This window comes from Rosa chinensis, chromosome 3 (genome assembly GCF_002994745.2).
Source record: "Rosa chinensis cultivar Old Blush chromosome 3, RchiOBHm-V2, whole genome shotgun sequence".
Classification (NCBI taxonomy): Eukaryota; Viridiplantae; Streptophyta; class Magnoliopsida; order Rosales; family Rosaceae; genus Rosa; species Rosa chinensis.
The window spans coordinates 38,073,283-38,090,209 of record NC_037090.1 but is presented as its reverse complement, the minus strand read 5'-3'; the positions used below and the strand labels follow the sequence as shown (position 1 = coordinate 38,090,209).

General features: G+C 34.5%; 2 protein-coding genes across 10 annotated transcripts; one reads left to right on the top strand and one right to left on the bottom strand.

The window, feature by feature from the left end:
- The first annotated feature begins 461 nt into the window (after nucleotides 1-461).
- On the top strand, nucleotides 462-4,524 carry LOC112193432. 7 transcript variants are annotated; one of them, XM_024333580.2, is made up of 12 exons: nucleotides 462-573; nucleotides 665-709; nucleotides 1,485-1,512; nucleotides 1,623-1,775; nucleotides 1,864-2,137; nucleotides 2,235-2,337; nucleotides 2,422-2,546; nucleotides 2,625-2,706; nucleotides 2,818-2,947; nucleotides 3,037-3,194; nucleotides 3,357-3,728; nucleotides 4,059-4,524. In XM_024333580.2, the coding sequence occupies exons 3-12, from the start codon at nucleotides 1,507-1,509 to the stop codon at nucleotides 4,150-4,152; spliced, it is 1,497 nt and encodes a 498-aa protein (XP_024189348.1). In that variant the 5' UTR covers nucleotides 462-573; nucleotides 665-709; nucleotides 1,485-1,506; the 3' UTR covers nucleotides 4,153-4,524. The 7 variants fall into 7 exon arrangements, with proteins under 7 accessions (XP_024189348.1, XP_024189346.1, XP_040372109.1 ...); XM_024333578.2 differs by having other exon boundaries at nucleotides 813-1,512; XM_040516175.1 differs by having other exon boundaries at nucleotides 665-1,512.
- A 7,489-nt stretch (nucleotides 4,525-12,013) lies between these two features.
- LOC112194740 (hydroxymethylglutaryl-CoA lyase, mitochondrial) lies at nucleotides 12,014-16,638 on the bottom strand. Of its 3 annotated transcripts, none has more exons than XM_024334958.2 (7): nucleotides 16,337-16,638; nucleotides 16,023-16,247; nucleotides 15,389-15,469; nucleotides 15,141-15,304; nucleotides 14,542-14,678; nucleotides 13,798-13,913; nucleotides 12,014-12,663 (listed from the first exon to the last, which is right to left on the bottom strand). In XM_024334958.2, exons 2-7 carry the CDS (start codon nucleotides 16,089-16,091, stop codon nucleotides 12,415-12,417), a joined length of 816 nt encoding a protein of 271 aa, XP_024190726.1. In that variant the 5' UTR covers nucleotides 16,092-16,247; nucleotides 16,337-16,638; the 3' UTR covers nucleotides 12,014-12,414. The 3 variants fall into 3 exon arrangements, with proteins under 3 accessions (XP_024190726.1, XP_024190725.1, XP_024190727.1); XM_024334957.2 differs by having other exon boundaries at nucleotides 16,023-16,205; XM_024334959.2 differs by having other exon boundaries at nucleotides 16,023-16,195.
- Nucleotides 16,639-16,927: the final 289 nt, after the last annotated feature.

Genomic DNA, 16,927 nt, shown 5'->3' with positions numbered 1-16,927 from the left:
AGGCATGCAGAGGGATAGAAAGAATCTTCCGAGCTTCAAAATCAAGAAACTGGGCATGTATTAAAATAACACATTATTAATTAAGACTTTGTTTTATAACTCTTATTCACATTTTTCTGTTATTTAATATTCTTATATTATTAATTATCGATTAAATGATATAAGAAGGGAGAACATAAATGAAATATCTGCTGACAATGAGCTATCCACATATTGAAAGCAACGTCAATCTCTTATGGTGCCCAACACTTTGGCAATTGAAGTAAAAATTGGACATTCTGTACAGAGTGAGAGAGCTAATACCAACTACAAAGTAGATTGAAGCTAGAATACGATAATGCATGATGTTCCTGCATCCAGACAAAATGAAGCATCCTGATGATTCTAGATTCCAGAACCGGACAAATAGTACTCAAAAAGGCCGGGGGGGGGGGGGGTCCAATTTGGGATTACGTTTTTGCCCTGAATGGTTCACAGCATATAAGAAACATCTGCAGTAGCATTCCAATTCGAGAAAAGCACCCACTTTGAGCCGACAACATCCTTATTCGTCAAAATGGACATCAGGCTTTGGTGAGATATCGCTTATTTAATGTCATCTTTGTTCATAAACTAATGGGTTCCGAGAGTCCCAATCCTGATCTCTCCTTTTGTTTTGAAACAGTTCCGAAAGTTGGATCTGCCCTGCCTACTAATCTGAGATAACAAGGTTGCAGTGAAAAACAAATTTTATCCCTGTGTTTTTTTGTCAATATTCTTCTATTCTAATAATTTTGATTCTGTTAGATGATATTAGTTTTTACATTTTACAGACTCTGTTCACTCCACAGTTTCGGATCTGAACAACTTGGTGCATTATACACCTTTATATCCACAGACTTTGTTCACTGCAGATAATTTACTTTGTTGAACACTCTTTTTGTTCTGACTCATTCAAAATATTTTAAAAATTGTAAGAGTAATATATATGGTTTAAGGTTATGAGACAAGGAAGAGGGCTAAGACTGCTCTTCTTCTTTTCTGATGTTATAGTACTACTTTTGCCTTTGTTTTTTCACTTTCTTTTTTGAAGCAGTAAAATGGAACTGAAAAGCTAAAAGTTATACATATCAGGATTCATTGCATACAATTAATTGCATAGAACTAAATTGCAGTGTTTTTCCTTGCAGTTTTTTTCCTTTTTTTTTTTTGTTTTTTTCCAACTTGAATCAACTTTCAGTCCTAATGTAGACTTTACCTCTGATTCCTGAATTCAACTTTACCTCTGAACTACGTACATGGACATATTATACACTCTTACTGACATTTGGATACACTTTGAACTGTTTTATGTTCTATGCCTTCAAATTAGCAAGACTTTTTTTTTTTGTTTTTGGATGACAGCAAGGCTCTTTTTTTGGTACTTGAACCTTAAATGCAAACTCATTCAAATCCACTTACAATTATTTTATTTCAATGGGATCCTTATTTATGCACTTCTGCAGGTCCACTGTAGACAGTTGAATCATGGAAGTAAGTTCCTTTCAAAAATATCAATCTATGAACAATGTCAACAATATTGAAACGAAGTGCCTTCACGACTTATACCTTCTCTTCTAATACAGTTTCCCTCTCATTTTCAGCTTGAACAAAACATAGAGCATACATTGCTTCGTCACATAAGACCGTATCAGATTACTTTCAAAATCAGAGTTCGTGCATCCAGACTGTGGAGACCGAAAAAGTATAACAGTGACATATACGATGGCCTCCATTATCTGTTAGTCGACGAAGAGGCAAGGGTTTTACAATTTTCTTTTTACAATTACCATAATTGTTTCAAAACTCTTTAACATAACTTTCTTCATTTCTAAGTCTGTGCAGGGACATGCTATTCACGGTTTAATTGAGGAATCTGCTTATCCTTACATGTCCAACAAAATGGAAGAAGGGCAGGTGTATGACATTACCAATTTCTATAACCGAAAACCTATATCAAAATATAAAGTTGCTGATCACGTGGTAGAACTTCGTTTCAATGGGTCAACAAAGTTTGAGCCTGTAATGGATGCATTCCCTCCAATCCCAGAACATTCATTTAACTTCCTTCATTTTGACAACTTGGAGGACCAGATGAGGACTCAGACAGTACTTAAGGGTATGTTTATCAGTTCTAAATAAACAACTTCTAAATTTATACATTATATTAAAAGTCAAATCATGCTAACAATTTTTATTTTTATTTTTTATGCAAGATGTTTACGGTTGTATCAAATCACTCATACCAGAACATCAAGTTACTGTCAGACACACTGGAAAATTGGAATCAAAATGTGAAATCTTTGTAGAAAATTTGAGGTATGTTATTTCCAGATTACTTGATCCATTACATATATTCAATGCTTTGACAAGAAATTGAAAACCACCTTTTGAAAAATGCAGGAGGGAGGATATCAGAATTACCTTCTGGGGTGACATAGCTAGAAAGTTTGATATGGAAAGAGTTAAACAGTTATCCCCACCAGTGCTTGCTGTATTCACGGGTTTAAGGTTGACCAAATTCCAAGGTAAACATTAATTAAAAACAACGATACTGATTATTCTTACAGCTGACAACTACATATAATTATTTTTATAACTCACAGAACGGGTAACAGCAGCAACAACATGCCATACATGCATCATCATCAATCCAGATATTCCAATAGCAAATGAATACAAAGCTGAGTGAGTCATTTTTATTGCAACATTGCTGTATCAGTCAAATCATTCATCTAAAGTCAAAATTCCAGCATTGCCATTTCAAAATATTAATCCCACAGTGTAAACAAATTCCAGGTTCTCAAAAGCAGGCGACAAAGTGAAAGTACTTCCTTTACCTTTCAAACGGCCAACAGTAGAAGAGATGAAAGACAAAACAACAAAGTCGGTCTTTGAATTAAACACATTGGATCCTAATATATACATGGTATGACAAATAATTTTCATTTCTACGTTCCTCTAATTACATATTTGAGTAAAAATATCTTACTTAAGTGTTTGCACTTTACATTGCAGAATAAAACAGTGTATTGCACTGCTTCGATCCTCCGGTTTCCAGTCCATAATGGTTGGTGGTATAGAGGCTGTTCAAAGTGTTTTAAACAACTGAAGCAAAGAGAGAACAGCGGTGAATTAATTTGTCCTAAACATGATGTGCAAATAGCTGTGCCATGGTAAATCAACTAACAACCTTATTTCCAAACATTAATTGTGCAGCTAATAAGAACATTACAACTTTAATGAAAACCAACTTCATTTAAAGGAAGTCCATGTCATAATTAGTTGAAATTAATTGAAATTTACATTCAATGTAACGCATTTCTTTTTGCCTGCAGTTGCAAAGTATATGTCACCATTCGAGATGATAATAATCAAGCAACGCTCATTCTGATGGGGAGACAGGCAGAGCAACTGTTTGGCATCAATTGTCAAGATCTGGTGAACAAAAGACTGTATCCAACAGAGCAGACACTACCAGAAGAGATTAAGAAGACAACTGATGAAACCTATCTCTTTGAAATCACAGTCAATGAATATAGCGAGCTGATGGTCAGAAACATTTTCCCAAGTAAGCAATCCTTTGCATCAATGGTGGAACAAACCCCAACCACTGTACCACCGGAGCGGCTTTCAACTGAAAGAAAAAGAAACATTGAAGCAAGTGGAAAAGCTTTGTGCATCGTGGAGCCTGAGAAAAAAGCCAAGAAGTAAGCATTAGTCAATCTCAATTTCACTGTTTTACGTGTGAAAATAACTTTTGCATACAGTTTTATAAATCTGCTATAAATTCGTGATTTAATTCTTTAACATTTTTTTATTATGAAAACCTTATAATCTGTTCAAAGTAGTCAACGTGCCACACCTTATAATTAATTCCTTACAACTAAATACTTAACTAATTTACTCTACATAGATAAAATGACTTTGATAAAGTGATTGCATTAATCTGCCTTCTGCAGTAGTGCTTGTATTTTCTTATACTGTTTGATCTATCTTCAATTCCTACAAATAATAACGACCTGTTCTTTGATTTAAAGTGAGAAGGAGACCAAGCGTGGAGCAATGATATCGGCATCATCAGTGTCATCATCAGCAAGCAAAGAACAACTTCAGAAAGAAAAGGCAGACTGAATCTAAATTGCTCCTCTGTACAGCTGTAACTTATTTTATCTAATTATACCTGCGCTGACTCCATTTTGTGTACAGCTATAGTCAACGAAACAACTGTATCTTTTGGGAACTGGAGGTATTAATTTTTTGGTCAAACTCCAGTCCAACTTTTTGATAATTAGCTCCAGTTGTTTCAGCAGTGATAACAGATCTAATGATCTTTGAACAATGGAAGCAGTTAATTTTTTGGACAACCAGTGCCAGCTACTCTGGCTGGGTTGTACTAGCTTCCTTTGAATCAAATACTCTATCAGTACTGTATTGACTTAACTATATGTAGTAATTTGTAATGTTTAAATTCCATTTCTTCATAAACGGTTCTTTACAATACAGTTCTTTATTACATATCATATCACCTTAAACGCCTGGTGTATGTTTTGCCAATTAGTCTAAATATCATGTCATATTTTGTGGTTTGCATAATCAAGCTTTTTCTTACATTTCATTTCACTTGCAAGTTTTCACACATAGCAGGACTACATTCAATCTTTGTTTCGATTTGTTTTTACACAATTTATTGAACTCATAATTTTATTATGTTTACAACTCACAATCAATCATTACCAAGATTTGGAACCACTACTTCAATCTTGGTATGCTTTTTAGATATCATTATTCCATATTCCATCTCTTTGTCCTTTGTTCTGTTCGTTGTATGGTCTAGTATTCTGGAATCTGAAGTATGATTGGTAAATCTCTTTATTGTTCACTTTATCTGTTGCTTTTCCAGATTATTGTTCTCATCAATAGTGCTATCTCCTACAATTGAGGACTGGTCCATCCAAGCCAGCCAGTTAATTTTGGGTACGATTATGAGGCAATTCTACCAAAATTTTGCTGTCCGACTTGGATGGAACAGTTTTCTACAGTAACAAATAGACCTATTTATGATAACAACATAATCAAACCCACAAAATCTGACTTCCGTCTGAGAGAAATCCATCAAACAGTACACTGCTTTCCATGTTCTGGTGAGTTTCCGAGATTGAGTTGCATAACCTAAACAACTTCCACAAGTTCATGTCTACAATTATACATCAGTAATTCCCACAAGAAACTAAAAGAATCAAGTCATACTCTCGCAGCAACGCGCGGGCAACTATTGCTAGTTATTATGATAGGGAACTCAGAACTTGATTTCTTAATAAACACATTAGGCATAACTTATTATTCACGTATCTCATCCCGATCTAATATTCACTCAAATGGTTATACCACATCTGTCCGAACAGTTTCAATCTAAATAGTGAATGCCTCAAACCAATGGAAAGCGTGTTATATGGCCCATAACTATATGAATTAGGTTACTTGAGTCGTTGAGCGATTTTCATATAAATCTATGTATCAAGATAAGCTATGACTGCATCAAAGCTGCATATTCATTTTCTGAACAAATTATGACACAAGACAAATGAAACAAAAGACGAAACATATCTTCAATCGTGCACTATCTTCAACAGACCGAAGATGATTTTGTACCAACGGTATTTCCATACGTAACTATTCAAGAGATATCGCAAGAGTCAAATGTGTGATACCATTAGAAGTTGCCGTGGGAAGTAAAACCACAATGACTTGTTATTTTGTGGCCAACACCAAAGACGCTTGTAATGCTACATTAATTCGCGGCTAGATTCACCAAAATTATTGTGTCCCATAATCGATTCACCAACTTCTTGTTTTATGAAAAAATGATCAAAGTTGAAGTCATTGAGTCAATGCAAACCAAATCTAAAGATGATGTAGACATTAACATGGTATACATGCTTTCACCAGAATTTCAAACACAGCCAGGACAACTGATGGAAGGAGATGTCAGGGAGAAAGTATACGTCAAACTCAAGTTTTGGATCTGACCAAAGCCTATTTACCAAAATCAGCGGTAACATATCCAGGCACATCAAACTGACAAACTGCTTTGTATCATGACTCATTTTAAAGGTAATCCAATTTCTAAAGTACTAGAGGATAATGAAGCAACCATGAATGTAATAACACTTTTGTGTCCGTGCGGAGGAGGTTTTTTTTTTTAAGATACGCAACCTCACATTCGATATGTTTTTTATGGTTACAATGTCTGTATATTTGCTTGTGGCCAAACATGATTAGAAAAAATTATACTACAGTATGATACGTGGAATTATAAACTAATATGCTTTATGTGGATAAACTATTATATATAGAGAAACTTAATTATAGTCTGGTATAATATGTGGAAAAGGTTATCAAATCTCATCATATAATATGATTTAGGTTATTGACCCTGACAAATTATAAACTAATTTGTGGATTTATATTGTTCACCAATATAGACTGGACCGAGTGAGATTACAGAGGAAAGTCGATGTGTGAATTACAGAGCACTGAATGATTTATTTCATCTATATATAAAAATTAAGAAAGGACATTATTCGCTATGGAATTTATGTTCAAATGCTTGAAAGTTACAGTGGGCATGGCAGTTATATATCTCCATGGTTGTCTGACAGTTAATGTTCACGAAATAACATGACATCTAGAAGTATTCTCCATGGTTGTATGCATATAATTGACTTAGTAAGAGGTAAAAGAGTTGATAAATCTGAGGTGACGGGTGCTAGATTATAGGAGACACAACATATATATTAACAAATCTCTATCAACTTCAAGAGATGTCATTACTTCTCTTGCTCAAACTCATATGTTCCATATAGAAATAGTAAACTCACACAACTACATCAAGAGATTGCTTCTAACCTTGACCTTACATAGAAAAATGCTCATTTGTGGTTGTCTTCTTTGTAATAATTTAAATGGTCTTATTGATATTAGGAGGTCAAGTAAAGACCCTCATGTTTGTTCACATTGGTTCTGAGTAGGATGCTCACAAGAAACATTAAGTGCACTCAAATATGCAAAATGGGAACTATACTACTCTTTCTTGTTGTTAGCAAAAGTTTCATTCCATCACTAATTCCTTCACCATCGTGAAAACCAAACCATCGGTGTTAGTTAAGCTTTGCATAGGAGACCGTCGGTTTTTACTGAAGGGAAATGAAGGTATGGGAGTGCAAAGTGATGATGAGTGTACTGTTCATGATGTGTCGAGAAAATTTGCAAAATAGATCATTTTTTTTTTTGGGGGGTCAATTTTGTGTATGGAAAGCAACAAAGAGAGAAAGTGGAAGTGAGTAAAAGAGAAGTTTTTAGATATGTATAACTAAAATGACAATTATTATAGTTACCTGAGTTTCTATGGCGGTCATCATATTGTTGCGCCTCGTACCTATTAACTTGTTTATATGAGTATTGTTTTTATAATTAAACAACAAATTTTTTTTTATTTACTTTTAAGATTTCTCAGAAAGAAAGGAAAAAAAACTTGACCAGCTTTACAAGATCTGTGAGAATACTCAGTTCAACTTGCTTAAATATTAAGCATCCGAAACAGAAGTTTCCAACGGTTAGAAACTGTAAACAAACAATTTGTGTAGCAATTTGGAAATTAACTATTTGGTTAAAACACGAGATTCAAAAAAGTAAAATAATTCAGCTTTTGGATTATAATATCTAATTTAATTCAGAAGATATCTATATATTTGTCACGGTTAGTATCTCCAACTTTTCATCTCTTCAGTCATCCTCTTGTTGTTCTGCTTTTTTCATTCCTTTCTTTGTGGCTTTGATATATAGTTGAAATGTGAAATCTTTCTAGAAGAGAATCATGCCTACATGTTTTCCAATTGAATGCTCTCACAGCAATAAAACCCATAATTAATTTTTTTTAAATAATTTAGTGCTAAAAACACTAAAATATATTTGACAATTCTCCTCATGCTAAATTCGATTTTAAGAAAAAAATTGGCAGCAAAGGTATCATAAAATACAGGATTTTTTTTATTTTTTTTAGGGGAATGAATAATATATTCTCATGACTTGATAGAGTCATTGTCAGAAATATACAATACTAGAGCCCAAGTCCAAAGCATCACTAGTGCTATGCCTTTTAGGCCTAATTGGGACAATAAATAAAAGTTTGTTAAGAAAAAAAAATTGAGTTTGCATCTATTCGAACCAATTTATGTTTCCACTACTAGAGAAAACCCATTCAGGGACAAAATTATTTTGTCTCTTATAGCTGAGAATTCGTCCCTTAAAAAAATTTGAGACGGAACCGCGCTTTGGCTAAAGTAGTCTCCTAATGCTCGTTCCAAATTGTTTAAAGCAACGACCGATATTCCATCTCCTAATGTATTTGAAGAAGAAATATAAATTGGCGCCAATCAGAGGAATAAGAGACGAACTCACTCCATCACCTTTTAATTCAAAATTTAATTTTTTTTTTCAAATTTAATGGCGCCAATCGGAGAAATAGGGGATGAAACTCAGTCTGTCTCCTTTTATATATATATTTTTTACATTTTATTTTAAATTTAATGGCCTCAATCAGACGAATAGGGGACGAATTCACTTCGTCTCCTTTTATTCTCAAATTTTAAATTATTTTTAAATTTAATTTTAATTTTAATAAATTATTGAATTATATTAGGCAACAAATCTAAGGGTTGTCATTAATTATATAAATAGAATTTGTTTTTACCAAAAATTTGAATTTATTATGGATAATATAGTAAGAAACAGAGCCCTAACATCAACTATTTTTTCAAATCCAAGTAACATGAACAAATTGAGCACTTTCATAATATGCTTCACAAATCTTCAACTTGAAATAATATCTATAAGTAATTAAGATCAGAAATGCAGACGGCTTTTGATGGAGAACCAGAGGCATATGGTGACTGTCCTTGAACATGTGTCCGATCAGTACACCTGCACCAAAAGCCTTAATCATAAAACACTGTTGACCCCAACAAAATTCATGAAACTGAGGAGATGAAAATATATATGGTGGACCTTGACAAGGAATACCAAAAGGAGTAAATAGGATTTGACAAGGAAATATCAAAGAAAGCAATCATAACGTTGTACAGAAATGGGTTCATGATGAGCATAAAACATTATTTAATCAGTGCAAAACATCAAATTAAACAAAAGTTAGTTTTCAATACCAAAACCGCACATTGAATGCTTACCAACTAATCAAAGCAAAAATACACACAAGATACCAATGGTTTAAACTTGAGTTAGGCAACTAAAGAATAGCAAACAAACATGAGACAAAGCATGTGATCAAACCTATAGGCCCAAAGAAAGGGTTTACCTTAACTGTAAGGGGATCAAGGCAGGAGCCGACCACATAATTAATCTACATTGTCCAAGCCACATATTCATCCAACTACACAATGTAATGAAAATCGAACACCAAAAGTTAATATCAATAATGAAAATCCATAAGTAAGCTAAATAAAAATATCTTTATAGTAAATATCCAGAATGAATATCAATACCAGCTTGAAATTTAAACCATGTTAAAAAAAAAAAAAAACAAAACAAATAACACATTAATTCCCAGAGCATCTGACATTGATTAATCCAATTCTATAAAAGTGGATATTTAGTATGAAATAGAGACAAGAAACAGTTGTGATTTTGGTAAGATAAGAAAGCAAAGCCTCCCTGCATACATGGTCAACATCAGAATTAATTAAATAATAAAAAAAAATGGAAATTAACTAACCATACTGACAAAAAGACCATGTTAACAATAATATGCAATTATGCTAAGGACTGAAAGATGTTTAATTATAAGTTAGGAAGGCATAGCCATATAGGGAAAAGCAACTAATGATGATTTGCATGCACTTATCAAGCCACATATATTTAAAATCATTTACCTTAATCTAAATCGCTGTATCCATCACTTTCTCGAGTGTTATCTTCATCTCCTGATTGTAATTTCTCATCTAGAGGATTATCATCGATAAAATCATCGAGGATTATGTTGCTTTGTTCAATATCTTTACTGCTCGAACCAACAATTTCAAGTTCGACATCTCTTCTACAAAGTGTTGGTATTGAATTAACATTCTCTTAAAAGGTCTCCTACTTATTAACTCTTCGCTAGATCCTGCCAAAAGAAAACGTAAGTAAAACAAAAATTCTTCTTATCTATTGCTAAACCCCACCAAAAAAAACCTTCAATAAAACAAAAATATCGCCAATAGAATTAGGGGCAAAAAATTTCGCCTCTGTTTCTTTTCGTCCAAATTTTGAAATTCATCATAATTCCCCGCTCAAATTTTTACCAATTATTTACAAAATAAAAAAAACATAGGAGACCAAATTAAATCTTAGTTTTTGTCCTTAATTGAAATTTATTTGTGTCTAATAGCGTTGAATGAATAATTCTGAAAAACAAAACTTTTAGGGACAAAATCAAAAAATTTGTCTCTACTTATGTGTTTGGGGGACGAAAAATTATTGGGACGGACCATTGTTTGCCTCTAAATGGGTTTTTTCTAGTAGGTGTTCCACTTTTGTTACGAATTAACAAAAAAGATATAATGGTTGGTTAAGCTACTTTAATAAAGTGGTATTCCTATATTTGCATAAAAGCTATTGATATTGACTTCTTTATGTTACCATATCCAGTTATTCAATAGTTCATGTTCATGGAAATTACCTGATATCTAGAAATATTCTCCGTGGTTGTATAGATTCAGTTGACTTAGCAGGAAGAAAACAAATTGATAAATCTGAGGTGATGGGTGATAGATTAAAGGAGGCACAACATATTAGCAAATCTCTCTCAGCTTTAGAAGATGTCATTGCCTCTCTTGCTCAAATGAATTCACATGTTCCGCATAGAAATAGTAAAATGATCACACAACTGCTCCAAGACTCGCTCCGTAAGATTGTTTAGTTACCTTGAGCTTACATAGACAAATTATGATTTGTGGTTTTCTCGTTTGTAATCATTTGATTGGTCTTTGTGATATCTTGAGAGCAAGCAAAGACACTCATGTTTGCTCACATTGCCCCTGAGTATGATGCTCTCGAAGAAATTTTGAGTACCCTCAAATCTGCATTACGGGTTCCCTCAATTGAATTTGGTGATGCTTTCTGATCTGCATTCTGAAAGAGTAAGCTCACCTAAAAGGTAGGGAACCCTTTTAATGATAGAATCTCCTAGATAATCTAGATAATATCGCTACACATGCATGGTCAAAGCCTTGTGGTATTCAAATATAACTCAAATGACCCAAGTAGAGGAGAATCCTCCAAATTCTGTTTACTTAAAAGATAAGTAACCACACTTGGGTTAGTTACGCAAAGACGTTGACATCCTCTATAAAGCAGGGGAAAGGCACAAACTCCGGTAACGCATCACATTCAGGTTATACTTGAATTCATAACTGCGGAGAAAGATTCAATTTTCATAGCCGAAGCAATGCATGAGCTTACAGACAAGTTGGGCACCAACTTGACCCACTCAACACCATGCAAAAGCAAATGGCTAGGCCGGAGCTATTAATCATAGACATACTCAAAGAGATGATCAAAGAGACTAACGACTTTTGTTGTTTGAGACCATAGTTCCATACACAGCCACATTACAACACCTTCCACGTTGACTTATGGGCACCAGTGTTGTCTGTGTTGACTTCTGGGCACCATGCCATATTTCTACAAAGAGAAGTGAAATTCACATTCATCATTTCATTTTCTCATAGCCCGCACGATGCCTCACAATCCACATTTCATATTTCATTTTTTAATAATTTAAAGTTTGTCTTGTTATAAAATTTTCAACCAAAATATTTGGGCCTCCTTGTAACCAAAAAAAAGAAATTTCAACTAGAAAGAATGTGTGAATTTCATTCTCCTACAATTTATGGTTTGTGGATTTGCTCGTTAAGCAGGACAAAATTGCATGCGAAAGTTCCCAGATAAAAAGCAAAGTGCTATCTACATTCACCCATAATCCTGACCAAACAAATGTAAACCTCGAATTGAGGGGAATGGTAAGGATGTTAGATAAATCCCTGAGAAAAAGGGAAATCTTCTGACTTTCATTGTTCAACCTTACAGCATCCTTCCTAATAGTTTCACATGAGTCCTGGGATCCCCTATTCGATTTTCAGATTTAATACACGTCACTCTTTAGCACCAACGAACATTTGGTGGACATGTTAGTTATCACCCCTATAGACTTCAGCCAATGCGCCTAACACAGTTATTTGGTCGACAAATTAGCTAATCATTTCTGACAAATTGGAGCTCTATGCCTGCTCGCAATACACTAACTGGATATGGGGACTTAAAATATATAGTGCTGGAACCTTATAGCTTAGAGGTCTGAGCAGGGACTTTACTCAAGGCAACAGCTGTCTTTGAACCAGGTGAGCGCCCCAAGTGCTTGCAGATAAAGTCCCCAGCCAACATGAGCTTTTGAAGATCTATGTTGGTCTTCACTCCAAGTCCATTAAGCATGTACACAACATCCTCAGTGGCAACATTGCCAGAAGCACCTTTAGCATATGGACAACCCCCAAGACCAGAAACTGATGAATCCACTGTGCTGATGCCCATCTGCCAAGATGAAAAAATGTCATCTCATTCTACCATCTTAAGAAAGCATCCTAAGATTATAAGATCAAAACTTGTTGTCCTTACTATCATGCATTGCATCTTCAAAAAGAGAAAAAAAGAAATAAGAAAGCCGATGACGCATTACAAGCAGAGAGGACATTCAGACAAACAAAGAATTGAACTGCAAGGGGAAAGATGCAAACTGCAATCAGCTTGCCAAGATTTACATCTATATCATAAATCATGAACCTATTCAAAGTTCACTCCTTTAGAAAACTAAGAGAAACAACTTGAAGTTACTTGTGAAGTTGGCCAAGATTAGGATTTGGTCAGTTGGCTCATTTGTCAGAAATGGTATTTTACTAGGCATTCTGTATCTTAGAGATTTGTAATTATAAAACAATCAATAAAGTCTTCAGAATCAGGGATACGAAACAAAAACAGCTGCTACATCAGTTTGGTCAACTCATGAACGTTTAAATTCAATTTGATGAATACTCAGCCATTCCTCAATTACAATCCCACATTTTTCATTTGCAAAATTAAGTCATAATTCTGCTTATAAATGAAACGAGCAACACAAAATAACCAATCAAGTTTTTTTAGACCTTAATTTGCATGAAAAAGGCTAGAATCATCAAAAGGTAAGTGGAGTGTATACAAGCCTACTGCCTACCAATGGAACTATGAAAAGTATAAACTCATGTCAATAGGGAGGATCATTGATTTCTTTCTTAAAATAGGGGATTCAAAACCAGTGTTATGTGCTTTTTAAGTCAAAATGAAATGAGTTTTACACATGTTTGTACCCATCAATCTACCCTTTCCTAATTCATAAGTTAGGCTTTTGCACCTTTTTATGATCTAGTATATATGTTTCTTAGTTGAGATGAATGGAATTAGTCATAAAGTCACAAAACCTTACTGACACGAACTCTTTGTTTCAAATGTTAAATGAGTGGCAACAGTACAAAGTGAACATGATTTTTCTTGGAATAGACACAAATAGTCATGCAGAACAAAAACATCTACTGTAGAATAATCATGTTAGTCTGATTCATGTTAAAAATTGCCACCCTCACTCACATAAGGTAAAAGCTTCCATGCTAAAATCAAGATGCACAGCATGGTTACCTGAAGAGATACTAGTATGTTTGAAAGAGCTTGGCCATAAGTGTCATGGAAATGGACAGCAAGGTTTTCAGTGGGGACCACATCAATCACCTCTTCAAGCATTGGAATGACGGTACCTAAAAATAAAAAAGAATTTAGATCAACTTAACAAAAAAGTGCAACAACTATCCAAAGGTTCAAACATGTATACAAATGTTGACTAATGTTCCTGTAAGAGGTCTATCATAAATTAGGCTACTACAGTTTCACATCAGAGCACATTCAATGCACAATCTGCCTAGCGCCACACAGCACGCCAGCCTATCCGACAACATCTTCCTAAAACCAATTAAGCAATTACTAAACAAAATTACCTTTCCCAAAGTCATTACACAAGATTGTGGGCCGGTAATTCACTTCGAGAGAAAGCTAAAACAGACAGTTTGGACTATTCTAATAAGCTCCTACAGTATTTAGATGACCCATAGAGGTGCTTTAGGTTGATAGGTCTAATATACATCTAATAAGTCTAATTCAACAAATTATAGAAAAATAAGTTGTGTGATTCATGCAGTTGGAAGGAAGTAGAAGAATTGTTTTTCAAATTATAAGGGCTGAAGTTGCTCTTAGAATACATACAACACCTTCTACTTCCACATGCAACCAATAATTGTCTGATGACCAGTTTAAGCCCGGCTTTAGAATAGATACAAAGGCAAAACAGTTGTACCAACTTGAGTGACAACCAACGAAAAGAACATTTACCTGGAGTACCAACACCAATTGTATCACCAAGAGAAATGTCAAAGCAACCCATATCATAAAGTTCTTTGGCCACATATGCTACTTGAGATGGGGGTACAGCTCCTTCCGTTGGACAGCCGACAACACATGATATATATCTAGCAAAATCATTAAATGGTTAGATCAGTTGGAAATAATATCAAATTACCCCTGATTCATATGCATTGACCATCTGCGGATGAATAGCATCTGAAACTCAGACATTTGTCCCCAGCAAGGTACATGATGTTCAACATGTTAAATATGTCAAACAATACAAATAAAGAAAAAGACCTAAAAGAAGTCTAAATTCTTGAAGAAAATTTTTAGGGTTCAGAGGGTAGGCTGGGATTGAAAAGTAATACAAGAAAAAATTTTGTAAGCTCTAAAACAATGTCATTACTCCAGAAGAATAATTTAGTGGTCTAATTAATCATTTATTAGGTTAGAGTTCAAAGTCATCACTGGGGACGATTTAATAGAAACTTAATTGGTTTCTCATATTTCAAACATCTAATGAAGATAAGAACTCAAAGAACTCGAATAGTGTCCAAAAAACAAAGGTGTTGGAAGAGCTATACCCACGAACAGGAATAGAAAGCTTTCTAGCGGCACTAGCAACATCACGGTAACGTCTAAGACTGTCTTCAATGCTGCAATTTATATTTGATTTTGAAAAAGACTCAGAAGCTGAAGCAAAGATGGCAACTTCCTTTGCACCAGCAGCAACAGCAGCCTCGAAACCCTATAAGAAAGCTTTATGACATATGAGTTAACTGCACACGTCCATTTGAGTTTAGAAACAATGCTTTCACTAGGAAATGCTCACTTTGAGATTAGGGGTTAAAACGGGAAATCTAGCACCTCCGACATTCCGAATCGCCTCCATTACATCCTTTGCATCTGCCAGCTGAAATTTAAAGGTCAGCAAGATACCATACAATTTTAAATTCACCAACCATAAGTCTTGGGCATGTAAAGAAAACTACACTATGAAAAAGATGGCTAGTAGAGAAATTCAATTCAAAGATACTAACAATGTTGATTTATAAATGAAACTCGTATTGGTTTCAAGGGCACAAACATAAAAAAAAAAGATGAAGAAATAGAAATTAATTGGAACAACACAAAAAAGACACAACTTTTTTGGACAAGTAAAATTTGTATGATTTCAGGGAGCACAAGTATAAGTAGATTAAGAAAACAAAGATGAAAACCAGACATAATCTAAAACAGCCTCCAAAACATTTATCTTAGACTACAAAATCAAAAGCTCAAATCCATCAACAGTAGGACAGTGGTAGACAGCCTATCGATCAACAAATTCATCAACACTAAGATAACGGATGACAGATAGATGAGTTACAAAAGCATGGATCTTCGTTCTAGTATGAATATAAGTTACAATAAGCAAGCATGAATAAAGATTGAAGACATATGATGATGATAAGTTAATGGGTTACCTGCGGAACCCATTTGGGAGAGACAAAACTGGTAGCCTCAACAACAGTGAGGCCGGAGGAAACCAGCATTTGGATCAACCGAACCTTGACGTCAGTAGGAACAATCTGCTTCTCATTCTGGAGCCCATCTCTCGGACCCACTTCTACTATCTTTACAAACTCTGGAATGTTTCCTAAAACCGGCTGGACATATGATATGAAACCAATTCAATCATATGGGTATACCTCAAAATCAAAATCAAGTCCAAGTATTATTGGGTTGATTGAACATATATCTATATATGTATATATGAAACAAGGTATGAGAGTGGTACCTTATTGATTGAAGAGGTGAAATGACGACGAGGACTTGAGAAATAGCAAGGCTCGAGGCCTCCTCCGCGTGCAACTGCGCAATACATATTCCTCATCATATGTCTTGATACCTTGATCATCATATGCGACTCGTGGAGAGCCAGATGTTTTGGTCGACGGCGACGGCAACCGCGACCGCGACCGTGGAGGCAAATTCTTGGGTATCCGGGCGAATTGGGATTTTGGGATCAGAACTGGGTTCTGCAAAAATTTGGGTATTGAAATCAGAACAAGACAGACGTGGGTAATATTTGATTATTGAAGATGACAAAGTAATTCAAAATGATTAATTGTAAATATGATAAAATCATAAATTTTAATTTAAGTTATCCAAATATCTCTCAATCTTTGAATTAAGTTTTAGAAAATCATATTCAACAAAAAAAAAAAAAATTTAGAAAATCATACGTGTTCAAGTAAACTCTAATTTGTGTTTGACCCAAACTCTAGGTTACTTGACCTAGTGGTAATAGGGTTAAATTAGAAGGATCTAGATTCCTATATACGATTACTTTCCTTGTATGATTGAGATTCTATGCATTGTAATCCTC

Bases quoted from the DNA above. Each gene is read 5' to 3' on its own strand.
- LOC112193432 (XM_024333580.2), top strand. The intron at 1,776-1,863 runs GCAAGGGTTTTA...AAGTCTGTGCAG, and splicing joins ATCTGTTAGTCGACGAAGAG to GGACATGCTATTCACGGTTT. The intron at 2,138-2,234 runs GTATGTTTATCA...TTTTTATGCAAG, and splicing joins GACTCAGACAGTACTTAAGG to ATGTTTACGGTTGTATCAAA.
- LOC112194740 (XM_024334957.2), bottom strand. From the start codon at position 16,459: ATGATGATCAAGGTATCAAGACATATGATGAGGAATATGTATTGCGCA. The intron at 16,206-16,336 runs GTACCACTCTCA...TCATATGTCCAG, and splicing joins TCACCTCTTCAATCAATAAG to CCGGTTTTAGGAAACATTCC. The intron at 15,305-15,388 runs GTGAGCATTTCC...GCTTTCTTATAG, and splicing joins TTTTAACCCCTAATCTCAAA to GGTTTCGAGGCTGCTGTTGC.